This window comes from Cordyceps javanica, chromosome 1 (assembly GCF_051103115.1).
Source record: "Cordyceps javanica chromosome 1, complete sequence".
In the NCBI taxonomy this organism is placed as follows: Eukaryota; Fungi; Ascomycota; class Sordariomycetes; order Hypocreales; family Cordycipitaceae; genus Cordyceps; species Cordyceps javanica.
Window position 1 is genome coordinate 4,390,534 of NC_139295.1, and position 20,690 is coordinate 4,411,223.

At 54.8% G+C, this 20,690-nt stretch overlaps 7 protein-coding genes across 7 annotated transcripts; 2 read left to right on the forward strand and 5 right to left on the reverse strand.

Moving 5' to 3' along the window:
• Positions 1-1,672: 1,672 nt before the first annotated feature.
• Positions 1,673-3,733, forward strand: V2A60_001312 (uncharacterized protein; the record flags this gene model as incomplete). The annotated part of the gene is made up of 1 exon (XM_083252673.1): positions 1,673-3,733. One exon carries the CDS (start codon positions 1,673-1,675, stop codon positions 3,731-3,733), a length of 2,061 nt encoding a protein of 686 aa, XP_083108799.1.
• Positions 3,734-4,015: 282 nt separating this feature from the next.
• Positions 4,016-4,913, reverse strand: V2A60_001313 (rRNA-processing protein UTP11; the record flags this gene model as incomplete). The annotated part of the gene is made up of 2 exons (XM_083252674.1): positions 4,016-4,744; positions 4,818-4,913. 2 exons carry the CDS (start codon positions 4,911-4,913, stop codon positions 4,016-4,018), a joined length of 825 nt encoding a protein of 274 aa, XP_083108800.1.
• A 705-nt stretch (positions 4,914-5,618) lies between these two features.
• On the reverse strand, positions 5,619-7,562 carry V2A60_001314 (uncharacterized protein; the record flags this gene model as incomplete). The annotated part of the gene is made up of 2 exons (XM_083252675.1): positions 5,619-6,421; positions 6,485-7,562. The coding sequence occupies 2 exons, from the start codon at positions 7,560-7,562 to the stop codon at positions 5,619-5,621; spliced, it is 1,881 nt and encodes a 626-aa protein (XP_083108801.1).
• A 1,733-nt stretch (positions 7,563-9,295) lies between these two features.
• Positions 9,296-11,308, reverse strand: V2A60_001315 (aspartate--tRNA ligase MSD1; the record flags this gene model as incomplete). The annotated part of the gene is made up of 2 exons (XM_083252676.1): positions 9,296-11,187; positions 11,251-11,308. 2 exons carry the CDS (start codon positions 11,306-11,308, stop codon positions 9,296-9,298), a joined length of 1,950 nt encoding a protein of 649 aa, XP_083108802.1.
• A 1,416-nt stretch (positions 11,309-12,724) lies between these two features.
• Positions 12,725-14,892, forward strand: V2A60_001316 (ANTH domain-containing protein; the record flags this gene model as incomplete). The annotated part of the gene is made up of 4 exons (XM_083252677.1): positions 12,725-12,772; positions 12,899-13,136; positions 13,192-13,382; positions 13,438-14,892. The coding sequence occupies 4 exons, from the start codon at positions 12,725-12,727 to the stop codon at positions 14,890-14,892; spliced, it is 1,932 nt and encodes a 643-aa protein (XP_083108803.1).
• Positions 14,893-15,466: 574 nt separating this feature from the next.
• Positions 15,467-16,567, reverse strand: V2A60_001317 (TFIIH/NER complex subunit TFB3; the record flags this gene model as incomplete). Its single annotated transcript, XM_083252678.1, has 1 exon — positions 15,467-16,567. One exon carries the CDS (start codon positions 16,565-16,567, stop codon positions 15,467-15,469), a length of 1,101 nt encoding a protein of 366 aa, XP_083108804.1.
• Positions 16,568-18,260: 1,693 nt separating this feature from the next.
• Positions 18,261-19,338, reverse strand: V2A60_001318 (lipase family protein; the record flags this gene model as incomplete). The annotated part of the gene is made up of 2 exons (XM_083252679.1): positions 18,261-19,195; positions 19,257-19,338. 2 exons carry the CDS (start codon positions 19,336-19,338, stop codon positions 18,261-18,263), a joined length of 1,017 nt encoding a protein of 338 aa, XP_083108805.1.
• Between the last annotated feature and the right edge of the window lie 1,352 nt (positions 19,339-20,690).

Consider the following 20,690-nt stretch of genomic DNA (forward strand, 5'->3'; position numbering starts at 1 on the left):
CATCTGTTGATGGGGATGCAGGCCAAGTTTGACAAAAAGTAGCTTGTATTTGCAAATGGGTTGAGCCGCCTTGGCAATCCCGAGATGAGGTGAATTCTCAGGCCTACAAGGACCTTTTTCCAATACTATATTATATACTCCGTACAAGCAATCGACACAATTACATGCAACTGACATTAGTTTCAAGCCCCGCCGTCTGATGCGAGTCACACAATGAATGACGCGGGCAATCCCGAATTCATTATCCACCCACATTATAAACTGCGAACCCCAGCCTCTCTCCCATATGCTCCCATTCCTCCTGTCATTGTTCGTCGCGTCGCGCGCAGAACAAGCGAACAAGACTGCCTGCCACACCATCCAGAACGGGACGGGATTTCCGTTCCTGATGCACCTCTGCAGATTACTTACTGAGCGACCACTGTGTGACAAGCTCGACCCAATGGCGTCGCCTTCCCGGCCCAAGTCCAGGGTCCCAACTTGCCAGGCAAAAGGCCGAGCGCTAGCAGGGCTCTTGCGATTGGCCAAGCGAGACAAATCGTCAGCGACGGCTGCTCATTTCTCCACCGAGCAAGCAGCAAGTGGGCAGTTGGCTGGTAGACTAAGTAGCTAGCCAAGGTCACTATCAAGTAGTATCAGTCGTCAACGGGGCCTTTCATTGTGCGGCCCGAGATGCTGAGTGGCCCAAGTTTCATCCCCGGCGGCGCGCTGCCCCATCCTCAGATCGTCCCCAGTGCCGGGAGGGGCCTTGTATGCCGGGCGCTTAGAATAATGGAAGCTGAATGGGCTTCCTCTGTTGTTCCCTTCCAGCCTCTCACTCCCACGAGTCCCCCCCCCCCTCCGGAGACAAGAATAGATCACCGCCCACACACACCACTTTGCTCACTTGCCGTGGCGTGCAGACCTGCAGCGTTCGGACGCTAATTACTGTGCTCCTGCACCCAATCATACGGTCCCCCGAGGAAGAGACCAAGGAGGGAGGGGGAACTGGGGGGTAACGTATTGGGCTGGCGGTAATGGAAAAAAGCTCGACTAATAAGGGTAGGGATGGCAGCGGGGGACTCGGTGCGCCGAAAAAAAAAAGGTAACAAGAAGAAAAATCAACGGCGTGCGAACTAGGCATGGATTCAATGGACACTTCGGAGGCCCAGCACGGCGCGTACGGAGTAGTACTCGCAGACTTATATCATGTCTTGTAGCCTCACAATCTTGTGCCACACCACTCTGCTTTTTCCTCGTCGTCTTCTTGCATGTCCGGGCTTGCATCCGGCGTGCTGTGGTTTCCCCCTTTCTTTTACTTCCCTCCCCCCCCTGCTGTGGTCTGCGGGCATCGGACAGCAACGCGGGACAGGGCCACTGTCTCGATTTATTAACCGGGGGTTCCACAGAGCCACGAGGGCGTTGCAGGATCATTTATTATTATCGTTCGACTTTTTTTTTTTCTTGTTTCGTACCTTTTCTATTTTTATCCGAGATTGACCTTTTTGTGCCGCCCCGATCCTCGGATTCGCTCTTTGCTGCAGTCCGAATAAATACGTGACGCCACGACGACGTTGCATCACCCTACCCAGCAGCAGCAGAGAGAGAGAGAGAGAGAGAGGGCAAACAAGAGCGATCAGAGGAAGACGGAAAGAGAAATAAACAAAAACAAAAAAAAAATATAAAGGAAAGAATGGCCGCCCAGCAGCAACAGCACCAGCAGCCGGTAGTCGGTGGTGCGCAAAACAATAGCTTTTCGCTTTTTCCAAACTCCAACGTCTCCCGACCGCCGCCGCCCGTGATCCGGCTACATCCCAACCCCCGGCCGAAGCGTTCGGCATCGCGGGATCGGGCCCGACAGGAGCACCAGCACCAGCACCAGCACCAGCAACAGCGGCAGGAAAGGTTATACACGCCGCCAGGCCTGCACTCGGACTCGGACTCGCCTCACCCGTCGCCCCCCGAGCAGGAACTGACGACGACAACACCGCCGCAACAAAGAACCGCCCAGCACACCCCCCTCCAGTTCGACCCAGTCTCCAGCTCCGTCGCCTCGCCGCCGCAGCACGCCGGCGACATGCCTTGCCGCTCCGAGAATGCGCTCCCCGCTGCGGAGGCTTGCGGTAGGAGCAGCAGCGTCCGGTCACGCAGCTCCATTGCCAAACTGCCACTGGACGATGGCCCCGGCCCGTCCTTGTCGTCGTCGTCGTCCCGCGCGGCGGCGCCCGCGCCCGCGCCTCTCCGATCCATCTTCCCGACCTACAACCCGGACCTGCCCCTGGACCAGCAAGCCTACGGACCTACGCAGATGAGCCCGTCCCGCATCCCCCGGGCCGTCATCAGCCGCCAGAGCTACTACGACCCCGACGCCATGAGCACCGCCGCCATCGGCCAGGCTTACACGACCGAGCCCGTGCCCGAGCTGCCGCAGCAGGAGCATGCGCGCAGCCCGCCGCAGCGCCATCAGCAGCAGGACACGGCCGCCTTCTCGGCCGCCTATCGCGGGCCTACCCACACGGGCACGCTGAGCCCTCCCGTCATCCCCAAGACGAGCACCACCGACCAGCTCAAGACGTTTTGGAAGGCGACGAATGGGTGGAAAGCCGCGCCGTCCGAGGGCCGCGTCTTTTGCCTGAAGTTGTCGCAGCTGAAAGACGCCCCCGTATATACGCTGTCGTCTGCCTCTCAGCCATTCTACACCCTCCGTCTCGATCCCACCTCCGCATCCGCCCTCGTCTCGCTGTCTCGGCACGACCCCAGCAAGACGTACAAGCCGGCCAAGGTCGAGGCGCCGCGGCGGCCGTCGTCGTCGTCGTCGTCGTCGAGTCCCAACGCGGACGCGCCCGCGCCCGCGCCGCCCGCGCGGTCCGAGTCCAAGCACTGGCAGCAGGTCCTGCACACCACCATGGAGGAGGAGTCCCGTAGGCACCCGCCCAACGACGGGCTCGTCGCGCTGCTCATGCCGGACCCCGCCGCCAAGATGGCCGTGGAGCGGGCCGGCGAGCCCAACCTGGTCGCCATGGCGGAGCGGGAGTGCGCGCGGCTCGTCTGGGACGAGGACAGCGCCAGCAACTACCTGGTGCACCCCGCGCTGGCCGCCCCCTTTTGCGTGACGGTGGAGCGCTGCCCGGCGTGGTCCCGCGTCGAGTACACGCTCGAGCACCACGAGTCCCCCCGGCACCTGGCCAAGCTGACGCGCGACGGCACGGGCGGCGGCTGGCTCGAGATTGACACCTCGGTCGCCTCCCACATCGAGGCCTACTACATCATCGACGTGGCCGTCACGGCGCTCCTCCTCGTCGCCGCGTCCGACGAGCGGAGCGGAAACGGCGCGGTCGCGGGCGGCGGCAATTACGGCTACAACGGCGGCGGCGGCGGCTCGCTCGTCGGCATGGAGACGTTTGAGCCTCCGCCGGCACCCGCGCCGCCGCAGGCCGCCCGCAGCGACAGCCGGGGCAGCGGGCGGTTCAGCCGCCTCAGCAGCAGCCGCCGGGAGGACCGCAAGAAGCAGCGGCGGCGGCCGATGGAGGAGTTTGAGATGGACCTCGAGAGCCAGGACGGCAGCCTGACCAAGAGCAGCGGGCGCGTCCGCGCGAGGAGCAGGAAGAAGAGCAAGGACAAGGACAAGGAGGCCAAGCTGCCGTTCCTCGTGCGCGCGGGCATCAAAGTCGCCAAGGGCATGTTCAAGTGCATCATCTGGATTTTGACGGCCATCTTTCGGGTGCTGTTTAGCTGCGTGCGGTCCAAGTACTAGAGCAGACGGGCGGGGGAACATCTCATGACGAAATGAATTTTTTTTTGGGGGGAGATATTTAATTGTTTAGGCAGGGCGCTTGGGAATATTAATTTGGCGGGTTCTCTTCTTTTGGCGATGTATTCTTGCGTTACATTGCCGTTGCATTTTGTCTTTCTATACCTAGCAAAAAAAGCTTGTTTTTATTTTCACTATTCCTGTGACCGTTTGCCCGAAACGCCGGTAAGCATGCTGGTTTACAAAAAAAAAATCATTGACGAACTCATCCTTGGACATTGCCGTCTACCTCTTGCGCGTACGCACCATAATCTTCTTGCCACGTCTCGTCGAGCCGCCCGAGGTGGCCGTCTTGGCCATCTTGGCGCGCTGCACCTCGAGGGCCTCCTCGGCGTCCGTCAGCACCTTGACCTTTTTGCGTGCTTGATCCAGCTGTCGTTTCAATCTCCGCAGCGACGTCTCGCGGTCTGATTCCTGCCCCTTTGTCTTCTCGTCGCCATCGCTGTCGTCTTCCTTGTCAGCCTCTCGCTCTTCAAGCTCGAGGTGCGCCTCCATGGCGTCCTCCTGTGCCTCCTCGTCATCAAAGAATCGAATCTTCCGTGCAGCCTTGGACTTTGATGATTTGCGCGGGGGCTCGTCGTCATCGCTATCGAAGCCGTCGAAATCGTCTTCATCTTCGTCTTCGTCGTCGTCCAGGTGATCCATCCCTCTCGTCATGACAATCTGCTCCTCGAGCTTGGCTACCTCTTTCGTAGCCACCTGCTTCATTGTGCGAATGTAGCCCATATCCTGCGTCTTGAGCAGCCTTGCCGTGTCCATATCCAAAACCTTGTTTCCGCGGTCGCCCTGGACGGTGCCGCTCCAACTCTTGCCGACTTTTATGCGGGCGCCGGGACCCTTGCGGGACATCATGCCAAAGTAGAATTCATCCTCGTTGCGTTCGGCGGCCTTGGCGCGCAGCGACTTGAGCTGGGTCTTTTTCTTGTTGTAGTCTGCGGCTCGCTTGGAATAGTCCTATAGGTGAGAATATCGCGGGTCAGAAAAAAGAACGATACGCCAGTGACTGTTCACGGGAGGAACTGCGAACCTTGTGCTTCTCGAGAAGGCCGAGACGGCGACGTTCGAGAGGCTGCGCACGCTCACGATGAACGCGCCTGTCGACGGCGTTTCGCATAGACGACATCTTTGCAGGCTGTGCTTTCCTTGCTGGCTGCGCTTTTTTGAAGGATTTGAGGGCGGTATTAGGAATGATGTGAGGTGGTTAGATGCAGATTCGGATGGAGCTGAGCGGCAGAATTTCTGAAAATTTTGGCGGTGACGACGGCGCTACTGTGTGGGGTTGGATGGATTCTGCGGATAATCCAGCTTCATTCTATACTGAACAGTGTACGAGAGACTGCATAAGAAAACCAAGGCGACTAGTCGATAAATTACGCCAAAAAAAACATGAGAAAAAGAATTGATGCCGCCTACTCACTTCTGGCCGTCTAGAGACTCGAGCTTAACCATACTATACCTGTTGAACTTCACTTGCTTTTGCAAGAATTCCACTTACCTACAGCATGGAACTTACACCATCATTATGCTAGGCTAACAAAATCTTGTCTTGAAAAGTATAGTTTATGCATGTAGAACAGCTGATTATTTGTAAAATATTAATGTTAAAGAACCTTTATTCTTCACGATAAATGTTCCTCTTAGATAGGTAACCACGAGCTACTTGACCATTACTCTCTAAAATAAAATACATACAAACAATTATAAAGAATAAAAATTATTGATTCAAGTGTACATACTGGAGTCTCGCAAGCCTAGGCATATTAATATAGGCCTGCCACTAAGAGTGGAAAACTCATTTTACATTGCACAATCTGCCCCTCAACATGGCCTAGGAAATGTAAACCGGAAGACGATCCCCGAATAGCCCACTCTTCGGCAATTGAACATCATTATTGTGAAAGTCGTGCAGAAGCAACCAGAAGAGCATACGAAAGACGAGTGTGCACCAGACATCGTCAATCGTCTCCTCCAGAGCGTCACGCCGCAGCTTGCGTACCGTCTGTCCGACCTTGTCGCGCACATGCTGGCTGTACATCTCCGCGAGAATAAAGTGTCTCTCATTTGGGGATGCTGAGTCTAGGTCCGCCAATCTGGGCTGCTGGGGTAATTCTTCACCTTTGTACGTGGCCAGTGGACTGGTGCTACCACGATTCTCGTGGGGAGACCCGGGAGCGGAATTGGCTGCAAAGCTGGTGCCTTGACCGTCACCACCTCGATAGCCGTCATTCAGAAACTCCAGCACCACTTCAATATGCACACGAAAGACACACTCGACTAGCGGTCGAGCATCCGGCGTCACCAGATACCTGTCACACTCTGTAAGCGCTGCACGCAACTGCCTGATCGTCTCATACGAGTAACACGCAGCTTGATTAGACGTGCCTTGTCGCTGCCCGCCCTCCCGGAACTGATTATTGACCTCGGTGGCAATGCCAAGGATGGCCGGCACACGCTTTTGCTTGACGTCGACCTTGGACCCTTCCTGTAGAGCAGAGGTAAAGGCGAAGAGGATGTCGTGGAGAGAAAAGGACCTTGTATCCCAGGCAAACATGGTAGGGTTAGGAAGCATGCGAAATGCTGTATTCTCCACGTGGAAGATGACTCCGATCATGCCGAGCATCTCAAAGGCAACTAATGAGTCACGCCGTCAGATCCATACTCGTTCGCAAACCAGAATGTCCGGACATGACTTACTTGGGAATATGTGACCGTACCGAGGGCTCTTGCTGCTTTGACGGAAATAACCAACTGTGGTGATGTTGCATCCAAACACGACCAGCGTCTCAGCAATATCCGCCAAGGTGGCCAGCTGCAGAGTCTTGTTGTCCTTGGCCTCGTCACTATAGATGCGCGTCTGCTCCGTGTGGCTCCGGAAGATGGTGGGCACAAGGCCAAAGCAAAGCTCCTTCACCATTTCGTTTGGCACAATACGGTGGTTCTCGAACCAGGTTGGCCCAGTCTTCTGAAAGGTAAAGACGATGCCCAGATTGTCGACGTGGCGGCCGTGTATATGGAAGCCGTTGCCTTGCGCGTAAAATACCTGAGCACCACGGTCAAATTTCTTCCAGTAGATGCCAAGCATAGCAACAATCTCAATGAGATGGCCGATGGTGGTGATTGCGTAGGGCTTCTTGACCCCAGCAGGCATGCTATCCCACGACTTGGTTTTGCGCTGCAGCCCAACGGCTAGTGTATGCGCTGGCTGCAACGACTGAGTGTGAGAGCGATAATATTGGGAGTCATTCGGCATATCACCAATGGGATGATCTCGAATATAATACGGGGGATAGTTCTGGTAGATACTGTCATGCCACTTCCGCGATTCTCTCTCCATGCGTTGCAAGGCCATGAGCAGATCCAACCACGTGGCGAGCTCGTTGTTGGCGGTGCTCAGATTCCGTCGCCGAAGGTCGTCATCAAACTGTTTTTGAGTGTATGTGAACGTGTCTCTGATGCTCTCGGTGCTGCCATCCATGTAGTAGATCTTCGTGTCTTCGCTTCTCCCGTCGTCCATGCCCATGGGGCCGCTCCGGTTGGTCGGCTGGGCCACGAAGATGACCGGTACGGCAAACTCCACCGAAATGCGAAACTCGGACCAGCGCATGCGCCGCCGCGTGAATCGGTGCCACTTGCCTACGACGTTCTCGCTGCATGATGCATAGCCCGTCGCCGACGCAAAGTACTGCTGCAGTGCCTGGAGGCCAGCGGTGAGAAAAGCGAAGAGCGAGATTGCAAGGGCGATGATGGCGACGATTAACTCGGATGATGCCATCTAGGAGTTCGAGGCTGAATATTCTAGATATACTGAGATTGAGCAGAGTTACCTAACCGGATGCTTTACAGCTGGAGCTGGGCCTTACTGGAAGCAGGCGAGACGGCCGATACGTGGCTTGAAAATGTTCCAGGGGTATAGGGATCTCATATAGACGAGGCTAAAAGTTTAATTTGCTATTGCGTCTGTAGGCGAATTTATACCTCAAACTGATGCAAATCTAGAAGTGTAAATGTATATCATCTTGGCTGTAATTAGAATGGCGCAATCCTGCATCTGCATTTATGCACGGCGGCCCAAAACGAGGAGAAGCCTTGCAGTTGAATGCGGCCAGCCGAGTGAGTCTATTACGCTGACAAGACAGCAGCGGCATTGCCGCCAATCTCAATTATTGGTGTTACATAGTATTGAATGTCATGGACCGGCCTCACAGTATCTGCATATGAGCGTCACAATAGTATTGATTTCCTTGAAGGGTGAAAGAGGAAAGGGGTCAGAATGACATTTGCCCCTGTTTCCTTCTCTACATGGGCGGATGCCCTTTGCATTGTGCAGGGGTTCGAAGAAAGGGCAAAGATGGACTGGTCAAAATAAGCCCTCAAGCTCGCATACAGCGTCGGGCGGAGCAATGCTCACAATTGTGGCATACCGACAATGAGATGCCCAAACCTGACCCACTCAGTAAAAGATACCAGACATTTCAAGAGGCAGTTCCCTTCTCCAGGAATCTTTCATATGGATCTCCACGCATCACGGATATCCCGGAAATGCCAAGAAAGCACACAGCACGAGGGGTTATCCGAGCCACTCCCGCTGGAGCCCGATCAGATTGATGTTGGCAAAGCCGCCACAGCAGTGCAGCTCCACATCCCATGGACTCGAGAGACGTCGTTCTAATGATCGGCAAGTTCTCCCGCCATAGTGGGACTCACAGAAGCGTGCCAGACCAATATCAAGACTTCTTACTGCTTCGGCGTATGGGAAACTCAGTTTCAGGCATCTGGGGCGCATCATAGACACTCGGACCGAGCGCAAGCGCCAGGAGACTCACCGAGCATTATGCTGGTCGTGGATTGTGGGACAATTGAATTTCTTGAACAATCAGATACCAGCCCTGAGGAAGTGGCCCAAGGAGGCTTCGGATGTCCTCTACCACGGGCCAGGTTTCCTAGTATGAAGAAATTCATTACGGCAAGCGGTTTATCCGCCAAACGACCATAGAGCTTACACAACAGACTGCTGCTACTCAGTATAACTTGGCGCAAGATTCACTAGCCTCATCCCAACGTGCATGTATGGGCCGGGTTGGAGCTTGCGGTTTGGGTAGATCATATGCCAGCCGTTATGCCCCTGAGGGTAACCCTGGCCCAAGCCTACTGGTAAGCCATAAGCATGAGACCGGGCTGGAGGGACAGATATTCCCAGGGGTAACCAAGGACTGAGATGTACCTTTATCAGCAGAGGTATAAATAGACACCAACTTATTGACTTATTATTACGAATCCTTTTCACAGGGTTTTAGCGTAAAGGCTAATAATAGCAGTCGAGTCCAGATTAGCGCTATGAGCCCCGCCCGGGGTAAGCCCATCACACTAATTATAACAAATAGATTGGATATTGATGGCTATTGCGTTTCTGTGAGGCTGACTTGCCTCGAACCTACACCGATAATATACAATGATAATATACAATAGATATTACAAGGCACGCAAGTCTTGACGTGCAGAGACCGATTATTTTGATCTCCGCAATTGCAAGCCATACGGCGCAAGCTGCGCATCCGTTATCTTACTCGGTGACTTGACAAACGCATCCTCGCCCTTCATCGTTTTGGGAAAAGCGATTACATCGCGGACGGTGGATGTATCCGTCATCAGCGCTACTAGGCGGTCAAAGCCCAGCGCAAAACCGGCGTGCGGCGGGCATCCAGCACGCAACACCTCGAACAGATGTGCAAAGTCTGCAATTCGCTTATCCGCCATCTGTAGCACATCGCGCATGATGAAATCCTGCACGTCGGCGATGTGGTTACGGACGCTGCCGCCGCCAATCTCGACACCATTGAGGACGAGGTCGTAGGCGGCGCTCTTGGCATCCAGTGGGTTGGTAAAGAGTACCTCGAGATCCTTTTCCGAGAGCGGAGCCGTGAAGGGATGGTGAGATGCAGCAATGCCCGCCGCGCCTTCTTGTCCCGGCTCATTCTCTTCGGTAGGCTTGAACATGGGGAATTCTGTCACCCAGACAAACTGGAGGGACCCGGCGTCACCATTGCGAGGTTTTGGCATGTAGCCCTGCTTGATAAGCGCCTTCCATAGCGCGGTTCGCAAGTCGCCAATCTTCGTGGAGCCCGAGCAGTATTGGCCATTCGGCGTCTCTCGAGCTTGGAAAATAACAAGGTCACCATCATTGAGATCTTCGCCTTCAGCAATGTGATCGATTAGGGGTTCATATTCAAACCCAATCGAGGAGAAGCCACAAAGAGGCTTTCTCGAGTCGAAAATTAGGACCTGTGGCTTGCCCTCCGGGTTCTCTCCCAATTCTGACGGTAGGTTGTCCATGAAGCTCATCACAAACTGCCGCGACTCTTCGGGTGAAACGTCGTTCAGGCGGAAGGAGAAGGCTTCGATGGTAGGGTTCTCCAGATGCGTAATCATACCAACAAATGTTTGATAGGGCTCAATGTCCTTGATGGCATGGATCCGCCCCGGGATTCGTAGGTCAGGTTTATCAGAACCGTAGGAAGATATGCACTCTGCAAAGGTAAGAGTTGTGAATTGGTGCGCTGTTTTCGACTCAGAGTCCTCTGTAACCGGGATGTTTCGGACCATGGGAATTCTTCCTCCTCGTATATCTTGATAACAGGCAGGTTTTAGTGTCGTCAAGGCCTTCATGATTATGTCGTTAACATCCTGCCGCACTGTCTCCGCACCCGCAAAAGCCCACTCCATATCTAGCTGAGAGAATTCAGGTTGCCGGTCTGCACGCGAATCCTCGTCGCGATAGCAGCGGGCCCATTGCATGTATCGCGAGATGCCACTAGCCATGAGTACCTGCTTATACTGCTGCGGACTTTGCGTCAAAGCATAAGCGGTTCCTCGTTGCCTTGTTGGAACTAGAAATTCTCTGGCGCCTTCTGGCGTGGACTTGAAAAGTGTGGGCGTCTCAATGTCCGTGAAGCCCTTGTCCATGAGTCCCTGGTGCAGCACATTCTTCAACCATGAGCGAAACTCGAGCCGCGCTTGGATTTCGGGATGGAATCGGATTTGTAAATGCCTTTTCGTCTGCGGAAAAACAGTCTCGGACGTGACGATCAGCTCTTTAGGAACACTGTTGAGGGCGCGGATGTCGTCGAGATATACTGTTGTCTTGCCAGAGCTGTCACGGCCCTGCTCGTCCGCATTCGGGACTCGGGTATTAATGATGACTGGGCTAAATGCCGGTATCTGACGAAAATCTGCATGCGCGTCTTTTTGGACTTCGCCATTGGAGCAGACCTGTATAATATCGCCTGACGGCGTTGTGAGGTCGGTAAAAGACAAATGCTTTGAGAGCGTTCGTTTTTTGCCAAGAAAGCCGACACATGAGTTGGACATCGCCAGTTCGCTACGGAGGTCCACACCGCGATCTTTTTTCAGTCAGGTTGCCGCACCGTCAAAATTGTTTCTGTTTAGAGCCACGCACTACGTACATTTGTTCCAGGTCTTGAGGAGCTCGGCTTGCTTGGAACTCGCCAGAGAGCTAGCCATTCGTGTTGTGCTTTGTGGAAGACATCTCCGGCATACCCAGGTCGAAGCCTTTGTGGAGAGAGGCTTGAGCCGTATCATGGTACGGAATTGATTGCTGCCGAAATATTTGATGAGCTTGACTGCCGAGTTGCCGGGAGCTGTTTAGGCCATGGTGAAGCTCGCGACAGCATCCTGATGCGACTTTACAGTGGGTCTCTAGCGTCTCGTTGTGCCTGAGGGAGCGTCCAAACACGCGCCGACAAAACTCCGGCAGGGGCCCCGCGACCCCATATAATCTCTTGCGGCTGGCGGCGCAAGCTCTTTTTCTTTTTTTCTTCTCTTCATGAATCCTTCCATTCAAAAAAATGTGAGTCTCTGCCGCGCCCGAGCATGCTGCCAAAAACTCAAGCTGACCCGTACTTTGCAGATGATGAGAACCGCGTGCATAATATGATGCAGATGCCATCCACCCGATTCCTCAAACTCTCTCTTCGGAGCTCAAGGGTCTGTGGTTAACGGTGGTTGGTATTTTGAAATAGGCGTTCGACACACCGACCTTGTTACAGCATCGGACGCGATGACAAAAAGCTCTGACTTTACAGAATGGAAAGGACTTGTTTTCTTGTTGTTTTGTGCACTGGCGTAAACGGCGGCGCTGTGGTGACTGGTGTCTGGCTGCTAATAGTATTCAAGTGAATACTCCAGCTGCCACCGAGCTACAGCCTGCTACTCGGGAGTCCGAGAAATATCTGAACCAAGTACAGGTAAGGGGCATAGTGGAGTTGTACTGTTGTTATGCTTAATACATTGCATATTCTATCTTGCTCATATGTATACACTTGTGCCTGAGATGTTTTCGTATACTCTTGCCACGACGGCTGCTGCCAATTTTGTAGTGCACATACTAATTGCCAGCCAGCAGTGCTGCCTGAACCAAAGACTGCGATGCTGCTGATGAATCATAATCTCATTTCCTATATATTGCCTCGAAATTAAATTGATTGCCGCAATATCTGCAGGTTCTACTTACTGATACCTGCCTACCAACGGAGTGCCCAGGCCAGGTAATACCGCCCGATCAAGTTCCCTGAGTGGGGCGCCGTGATGCGCATAACGCGAACTGCTGGGCCGCCGAAGCCGACTCGCTGTATTACTCAGTACTAACCGCTGCAACCCCCCGTAGCTAATGCGCTAAGTTCACTGTACCTACTCAGTACCAGTAGCTCCCTCTGACCTCACCAGCCGCGGCAAGGCCCCAGGGTGCGGGATCCATTGGGCCAAGCAGCCACCTTATCGTGCCAGTCAGTGGCGGAGCCCAACCAACCTTCGCCTTTCCCACGCTTCGGCCGGCTCTTCGCTTTCGTCTTTCAGCGTGCAACATCCGGCCTGTCCTGTCGCTGCTCAAGGCGATTGCTTCCCAGCGTCCGGCTCGCCATCATGTCCAGCTCATTTGAAAAGTCCGTCAAGGGCGCCACCAAAATCAAGGTATGTCGTCATGGCCAGCTCCCCTAGCTGGTACAAGTCGCCCCCATCCCGTTTGCCGTCGTTGCGGCATGGGAGACGCACGGGAGACACAAAAGGAGAAGCAGCTGACAGCGCGCACGACCACAGAATGCGCCCCCGAAAGCCAAATACATCGAGCATCTCCTCATTGCCACCCATTCGGGAGAGGCTGGTGTTGGCGAGGTCTTTCGGGCCATGCACTACCGCCTGAGGGACTCGACATGGACCGTTGTGCTCAAGGGTCTCCTGACTTCCCACTTGATGATTCGCGAGGGAGCCCAAGAGGTCACCCTCGCCTATCTTTCCAAGCACCGCAACATGCTTGCCATCAGCAGCTTCACCGATGGTATGTCGACGCTGCCATATTTGGCCGAAGGGTCCAACGCTGACTTGTCGCGCAGCGCAAACACAGGGTCGGAACATCCGGCGCTACGCCAATTACCTCAACGAACGAGCGCGCGCCTACCGCGATACCAAGATCGACTGGGTTCGGTCCGGCGAGGGACGTTTGGAAAGGCTGAGCGTTGACAAGGGCCTTCTTCGAGAGACGGAGTCAGTTTTACACCAGCTGGCAGCTTTGCTCAAGTGTGACGTAGGTTTTGGACAAACTGCACTGCTCTGTGCAGAAAACAGCTGACGTTGTCAAGGTTTTGGACTCGGAAGGCGAAACTGACATTACAATCTCCATCTTCAAACTGCTGGTGCTAGATCTGCTAGCTCTATTCCAGTGCCTCAACCAGGGTCTCATCAACATTCTTGGTCGCTTCTTTGAAATGTCCAGAACCGATGCCGAGCGTGCAATGGAAATCTATCGAAGCTTTTCCAAGTACACTGACTACGTCGTTCAGTACCTATCTGTTGCCCGCCAATATGAGTACCGCACCGGTGTTCAGGTTCCCAAGCTCACACACGCACCCGTCAACCTCGGCCGCCAATTGGAAGAATACCTGAACGATACCGACTTTGAGATTCATCGCCGGCAATACATTGCCGAGCAAGACTTCAAGAAGGGTGGTAAGGGGAAAGACGCGTTTGATCTTCCCAAACCGCCACGATCACCCACGGGCCGAGCAGGCAGCGCCCAGAACTCGAGCAATCCCTTTCCCGCACCACCCAAGGATGCGCCCAAACCAGCAACCAAGGGGCCTGATCCCGACCTCATTGACTTTTTCGACTCTATCGAGAAGAACCAGACGACTATGCAGGTCAACACACAGCCCACGGTGCCAGGCCAAAACATGTTCCAGCCTCCTCAGCAGCCGCTTCAGCAGCTCGATCTCCAGCCGACCGGGTTCATCAACCATGCGGCTAGCTTCCCTCTGGCCAATAACCAATTTCAGCAGCAACAGAATATGTTCCAACAGCCTATACAGCAGCAGCAGCAGCCTGCACCTCTTCAGCCAAACTTTACCGGAGCTGGCTTCGGGGGGTTTACACCGCAGCCGCAGAACAGCTATCAGCCTAGCTCTCTCGGAACTATTCCTCAAAACACGACTGCCAACTTTCAAGGCCAGAACTTTCTGCAGCAACCTCAGCAGCAGCAGCAGCAGCAGCAGCAGCAGATGCCCGGGCAGTTGATGCCCATGCAGACCGGGACCACCAATCCTTTTAGACAATCGATGATGGCACAACCAACCGGCATGCAAGGCTTTATGAACCAGCAGCCTCTACAACAGCAGCAACCGCAACCGCAACAGCCCCAGCAAACGGGGTTCGTCGCTCCCGCGTTAAACCGCCAGTCGACGAATCCTTTTGCCAAGTCGGTTTCCCCGCCTAACAACAACTCGCCGTTCCAATCTCAAGCTCCTGCTCCGCTGCAAGCCACGCCGACGGGAACCAACCCGTTTGCCCGGAACGTTCCTCAGCAACAGCAGCAAGCGCCTCCGATGCCCTCGATGCCCGGCCAGCTGCAACAACAACCCGGTGCGCTTGCTCCCCAGCCGACTGGCGTGACCAACCCGTTTCGTCAGGGGGACTTTGTAAATCACACCACCGGCATGGGCTGGCAGCACAACCAGACGCCCATCGGTGGCGGTATCGACCAGATCCAGACTGTTCCCGTCTTTCCTCGACCAGCCCAGCAAACTCCCTGGCAGCAATAAAACGGCTCATTGTTCCACATTCGCTCATTTCGTGTTCTTCTTTTGACTTGTATGCTTCAAACAGCGTGGCGTTTTTTTTTGTTCTTCTTTGTCGTTTTTGCTTCCATTTCAATGCTTCTCTTGGTATATATGTTGGATGGGAGTGGTTGTGGTGGGAGGGGAGTCATATTCCATTCTGCTCAAACGAAAAATAACGAAGCAGTGGTATTGGCTTGAGTGCTTTGCAACTTGGGACCTACCTGACGTGTCACAACTGAAGGGGGAGAGACAATGTTTACTCAGCGCTTACTGTAGTCTTTCAGGAATATAACTCTACAACACGCCTAGGCAATCATAACGTAGTTTGAAAGTGATGAACGAGTAGTGCAGAATCTGATTCTGGTCAACATCCAAATGTTTGCTGTGTAGCGAGTCATTATCCTCTGAGAAAAAACGATGAACATCATCACGCAAGAACGCCATTTTGTATTTTTTAGTATACAGTCCCTGAAAACGACCCCTAATAAACGCCAAACATGCAATATGCGTATCTTCCCTTGAAAGCCGGGGGCGGTTCATTTTTCTTCATGGAGAATCAGCCATCCAATTCCATGGCACCATCTCGTCCTCGAGCGAGGGCCGTCTTGCCGGGCCGACTGTCCTTTTCCTCGTCGACAAAGACGCCGAGGCCGGAAAAGGCCTCGAAGAGCGCGCGCGTGAGGTACTCGTCGGCGCTGTAGCCGCCGACGGTGTAGTCGTGCTTGGAGCGGGCCGCGTCCAGCCACTCGCTGCCGTAAAGGGCGAGCTGCGCCGGGGCGAGGTCGACGCGCCGGGGCGCGAGGTCGAGCCCGCCGTAGGGGTCGTAGGGCTTGTTGCTCTCGGCGGCGGCGTCGGCGGCGGCGGCCTTTTTGTCGCGCAGGCCGCGGATGGACAGCCCGCCGGCGGCAGGTTCCAGGCGGCCCGCGTGCTGCTGCTGCTGCTGCTGGCCGCGCTTCTTGAGGACAATCTTGTGGACGGCCTCGGCGGCGCGGCCGACGTCGGCGGTCTGGAGGGAGTCGAGCATCTCCTCGCGGAAGCGGGCGGCGCTGGCCTTGGCGTCGGCGTCGTCGCGCAGGTCCTGCAGGCGGCGCTGGCGGGCCGTCTCCTCCTCGGCGGCGAGGCGGCGCTGGCGGGCCTCGTCCGACTCCTTGGCGAGGCGCCGGTTGCGCTCAATCTCGGCCCTGTGGGCGGCCTCCCAGTCGGCGAGGCGGGCCTCGGCTGCGGCGCGCGCGGCGTCGGACCCGTTGGCGAGGTCGTCGGTCAGGCACTCGACCATGTAGAGGTAGTCGTTGTAGCTGTCGAGCGAGTCAAAGTCGTCCTCGACCTTGTTGAAGACGGCGGCGACGCGGCGGCGGATGTCGACCTCGCGCTCGACGGCCAGGTCGGCAAAGTAGGCGGCCTTGAAGCCGCGCAGGCGCAGCGTCTTGTGGCAGCCCGCGTAGGGGCACTGGTTGGGCCCGTCCTTGAAGATGCGCTCCACGCACGTCTTGCACATGCGGTGGTAGCACTCGGTGTTGATCCGGAACTCCATGTCCTTGTTGAAGTAGCGCGTCGTCTTGCACACGGGGCACGCCTCGTCGTCGCCACCGCCGCCGCCGCCCGCCGCCAGCGAGCTGGTGCCGTTGCCGCTGGCAGAGTGCCGCAGCGAGACGGCCATGGCTTCCGAGTGTTGGTCGCGGTTCGGGGGCTCGGGCACAGGGGGGGGGGGGCGAATGCGGGCGATGAGGCTGGACAGACGCGTCCTGTGTTGAGCGACGGACCAGGACAGCTGCTGCAATCGTCTTGGTGTGGTCGGTACGGCGTGGTTCGAATGCTACTGTGGAGGAGGAGGAGTTGCACGGCTGGGTTGGCTTGAGGTAGGCGTGGGTACTGATAACGTCGCCAAGTGCCCTTATAGCCAGATTACTAAGTAACCTTGTGATTCTTCTAGAAACCTGATCAGAGAATTAGACACTGATTTGGCTAGAAAACACGCGCAAAAGCAGGTCACTATTCCTTTTGCTTGCTTTTCCCGTGTGGAAAATTAAGGAACAATTATTGCATCTATGGTACCCTTTCGTCTCTGTAATTGCCTAGCCAATAGCTTCTGAATCACCGAATCATTACCTGGACGCTCTGCCCAAGGTGGCAAAAGCGCGACACTGGTGCTGGGTTTATTAGAGCCGAAAATAGGTTTTTAGAGCGATGAATTTGGAAGGATTATAAGCTAGAGTAGATGATTATACGAAGTATAGATGCCGCTTCGCAACATTTCCTTTGTAAATTGGAAATATCAAGTCTTGAAGCAAGACACGGCCTTGGGTGTGACGGGCGAGATGGACCATGTCACTGATCCCACGACGTCTATCAGTTTTGCGAGAGCGCTGATGGAGGCAAACCAGGATTTCGACCTTGGTGATATTACCAAAAATAGGTCCTTTTACGGCTGGCGTAGGTTGGCTCGATCGGAAAATAACCCAGTTCTTTCAAGAGGCATTTGCAGGGTTGAAGCAGCTCAGCAATAAAACTTTCGAGAAACGGTTGCAGCCAGCGTGTTCATTAAATTATTGCTTTGAGAGAAAATACGGCGCTACCCCTTTACTTGAGCGTGTTTCTGGTGGTTCAATTAGAAATTTGGTAGTTGCTAGCTGACTTCAATTGATGTTATCAATCAAAAGTGGTGCGGAGTCATAGACATGCCTCTTTCTCCTCATAACGGCTCTGTTAAGACACAGTAAAGGCGCTCGGAAACAACCACCTCTGTAGATAGGGTGATCCTGGAGCTTCCGCTATATTAGCAAAGCCATGAGTGGTTTCCAGTCGTCAAGCTGTGCTCACGCAAGTCTAGTTGCCAGTATAGGGTAGTGATGGCCCTCAACAGTTGAAGCAGGACTGAACATCAACACCGCCAACGAGTTTTCATGTCAACATCAACGGGGACGGAAGAAGCCATGGGACTAGAGACGATGCCAAGGCTGGTTTGCATTGATTATTTCAGAGAAACCAGGACTGTTGCCCAGACAATTGCCTACAAAGTAATTGGTTTCGCTGCAAAAGTGACAGTATGAGTACTCACGATTACATAGCCAAACCCTCAAGTATTGTTCGCAATCACACCGCCATGTTCCTGGTCAGAGGGTTGCTCCCTTCAAGCAATTACATAGTATTAAGCTTGAGCGAGGATGCAACGGATCGATAGCCAAGTATTTACTGTTGTAGTCACATTGTCCACTGCTTGTTCGGCACACCGGACCCTTCATTCTTCATTGGCGTATTAGCTGTAGTGTAATCCGTAAGTAGAACGGGACCTTGTAGTCAGAGCGCTGCTAGACCACGGAGCTTCACAAATCTAGACTATAGAGATTTCGGCATTAAACATTAACAGTTGAATAACAATAATAACAGCCATTGACTAGTTCCTGGTCCTGCTGGCTCCATTTGGTGAGGCGCGCCTCGAGTTCCCTGTCCGAGGGGTTGGCATCGCGCCTCCAATCGATTGCGAGCGTCGTGCAGTCAGAGATACCGCCGAGGTAGAATAGATGGGCGGGTAGGTTGAAGCCAACAGTGCCCGCGTTGCAGGCGACGGTGTCTATGCCCCGGCAGACCTTGACGTCGGCGGGCCGGTACTCCGTCTGCGACGCTTCGCCGTTGGACAGCCAGTACTCGGTTCCGCTGTGGCGGTAGCTGAAGATCATGGGCGGCAGGCGCGGCACCGGGTCGTCGATGTGTGTTATGCGGAACAGCCCGCCCCGCTGTCTGTTGGAGAAGTTGGCAAACACGTCGTTGCCCACGCGCGGCGTGCCAAACGTGTAGATGGCGGCCCGAAAGCCGGAGCGGCGGAGGTAGGCGCCGGCGAGCGTGGCGACCGCGCCGCCCAGGGAGTGGCCGGTGATGACGAGCTTATAATTCGGGTTTGCCCGCAGGCCCTCCGCGATGGCCGACGTGGCGGCGGCCGAGATTTCATCCCACGAGTCGGCGAACCCGCTGTGTACCTTGCAGCCAGGCGCGAAATTACAATCGCGCTGCGTGAAGGAGAGGTCGGTGATGAAGTTGCGGACGTTGTGGCTGCCCCGTGCTGAGAAGACGACTTCCTGGCGCGTCTTGTCGACGGAGACGTAGCCGGCAATACCGGTGCCGCTGCCCTGGAGAGTGCGGATGACGGTAACACGGTTACGCATTACTTCGTTACATTCGCCGCCACCGCAAGTAACGAAACTGCCGGGCAAAGGACCCTCGGAGTTGCAGTAAGCAGCAGCAGCATGTTGAGCATAGAACCTGAAATCGTTCATCAAGTTAGAATCAACAGCTAGATTGAGTTAGTCGCAAGAGCGCAGTGCAGCTGGGAGAACATCTTGGGTGTAACAAACATCTTGATTCGAGTAAAGTAAGGTTGTTGCCCATCGGGCTGGCCGCCACCGCCGCAGCGAGAGAAATGAGGGCGACACGCATGTTTGGGTCAAACAGCTGTATAATCCAACGAAAGTATGAGGATAGCTGCCTTGTATATTGAGTTGAGAAAGATGTGTGAGCCTCTTGGGACACTAAAATCTCCGTCATGGATTGGCGGACTCTTTATACACCACACCCAGCTTCGTCAGCGCAATGAAATGCGCTCTTCCATGGCTGCGATAGAGTCTCTCGAGAGCGGTATTGTCTCAATACAAACGGCCAAGCACCGGTTCTCCGCTCACCGGCGCGCACAGTCCTGCCATACTCCCGCACATTGCGGAATTTCGATGGCCGAGTCTGCTCGGTAGGGGTAAAGAAACGGATGTGGCACCCGGTCGTCCGATGGCCCCACGATGTGGGAAAGAGGCTCAAGGTAGCTCCATCTGTCATCGTCCCATGCGCGGGGCATGAGCCGGTGCAATACTTCGGACAAGAGACGGCAAAAGACGATGACCTTTGGGCCGCATGGTGGGCGCCGGCCTACTTTTCTGGAAGGGTAATATAGCCTCTAGCAGGTGAGTGTTGTACCCGATGGGGGCGATGACCGGGTTTTGAACATTCGGCGTTACCCCAGAAGACTGCAGAACCGACTCATGGATGCAGCTCCAGCGAGCGCGGCATTTGACGGCATTATCCCGCCCAGCTTAATCTATCTCACAGCTCAGCAGTCAGCAGTCTCCGACGCCAACACGAACGAGCATGCTTCGTAGCCGCCGGGTAATAAAAACAAGACCACTCGCGTATTTCAACTGAAAACGGAGTATAATTGCAATTATGATCAGTCATAAACGTCTTCTCGAGCAATCTGTCAGGAATAGGCGGCCGCAAAACCCGTCGCCTGCGGCCGAAGTTGCCTTGGCTATCTGGCATCGGCTCATGGTTGAACATGCTTGAGAGCAGTCTAAGAAGCCCCCTTTTCCCCAGATTTCTGCAAACTCAGCGGCGAGAGTAGAAAAGGTGAGCGCCATTTCCGGAGTGTTGCATGGCTGAAGAGGGAATCTGCGGCGGGCGCGTGCAGCAGGAAAGCCACACTGCCCAAGAGTCGCACCAAAAACGGCAACCGGACTGTTTGGCAGAGCAGCGGATAATCCCGAACGAGGAAAAGAGATCAGCGCATAAATTCGAAGAATGAATCGGCAGTGCGGGGCTCGTTTAACTCGAGACCTTGTGAATATCACCGTCAATACGACTCTGGGGAGGGTTGACCCTGTCGGTCAATGTCCGTTACAGTCATAATGCCGGAGCAACTTCTTCGATAAATACCCACAGAGGATCGAACTTGTGGCTAACCTGTCACGCAGTTGAGACGAGAATGATGGCAGCATGGCAACGTAGCCCCCATCTCAACTGAC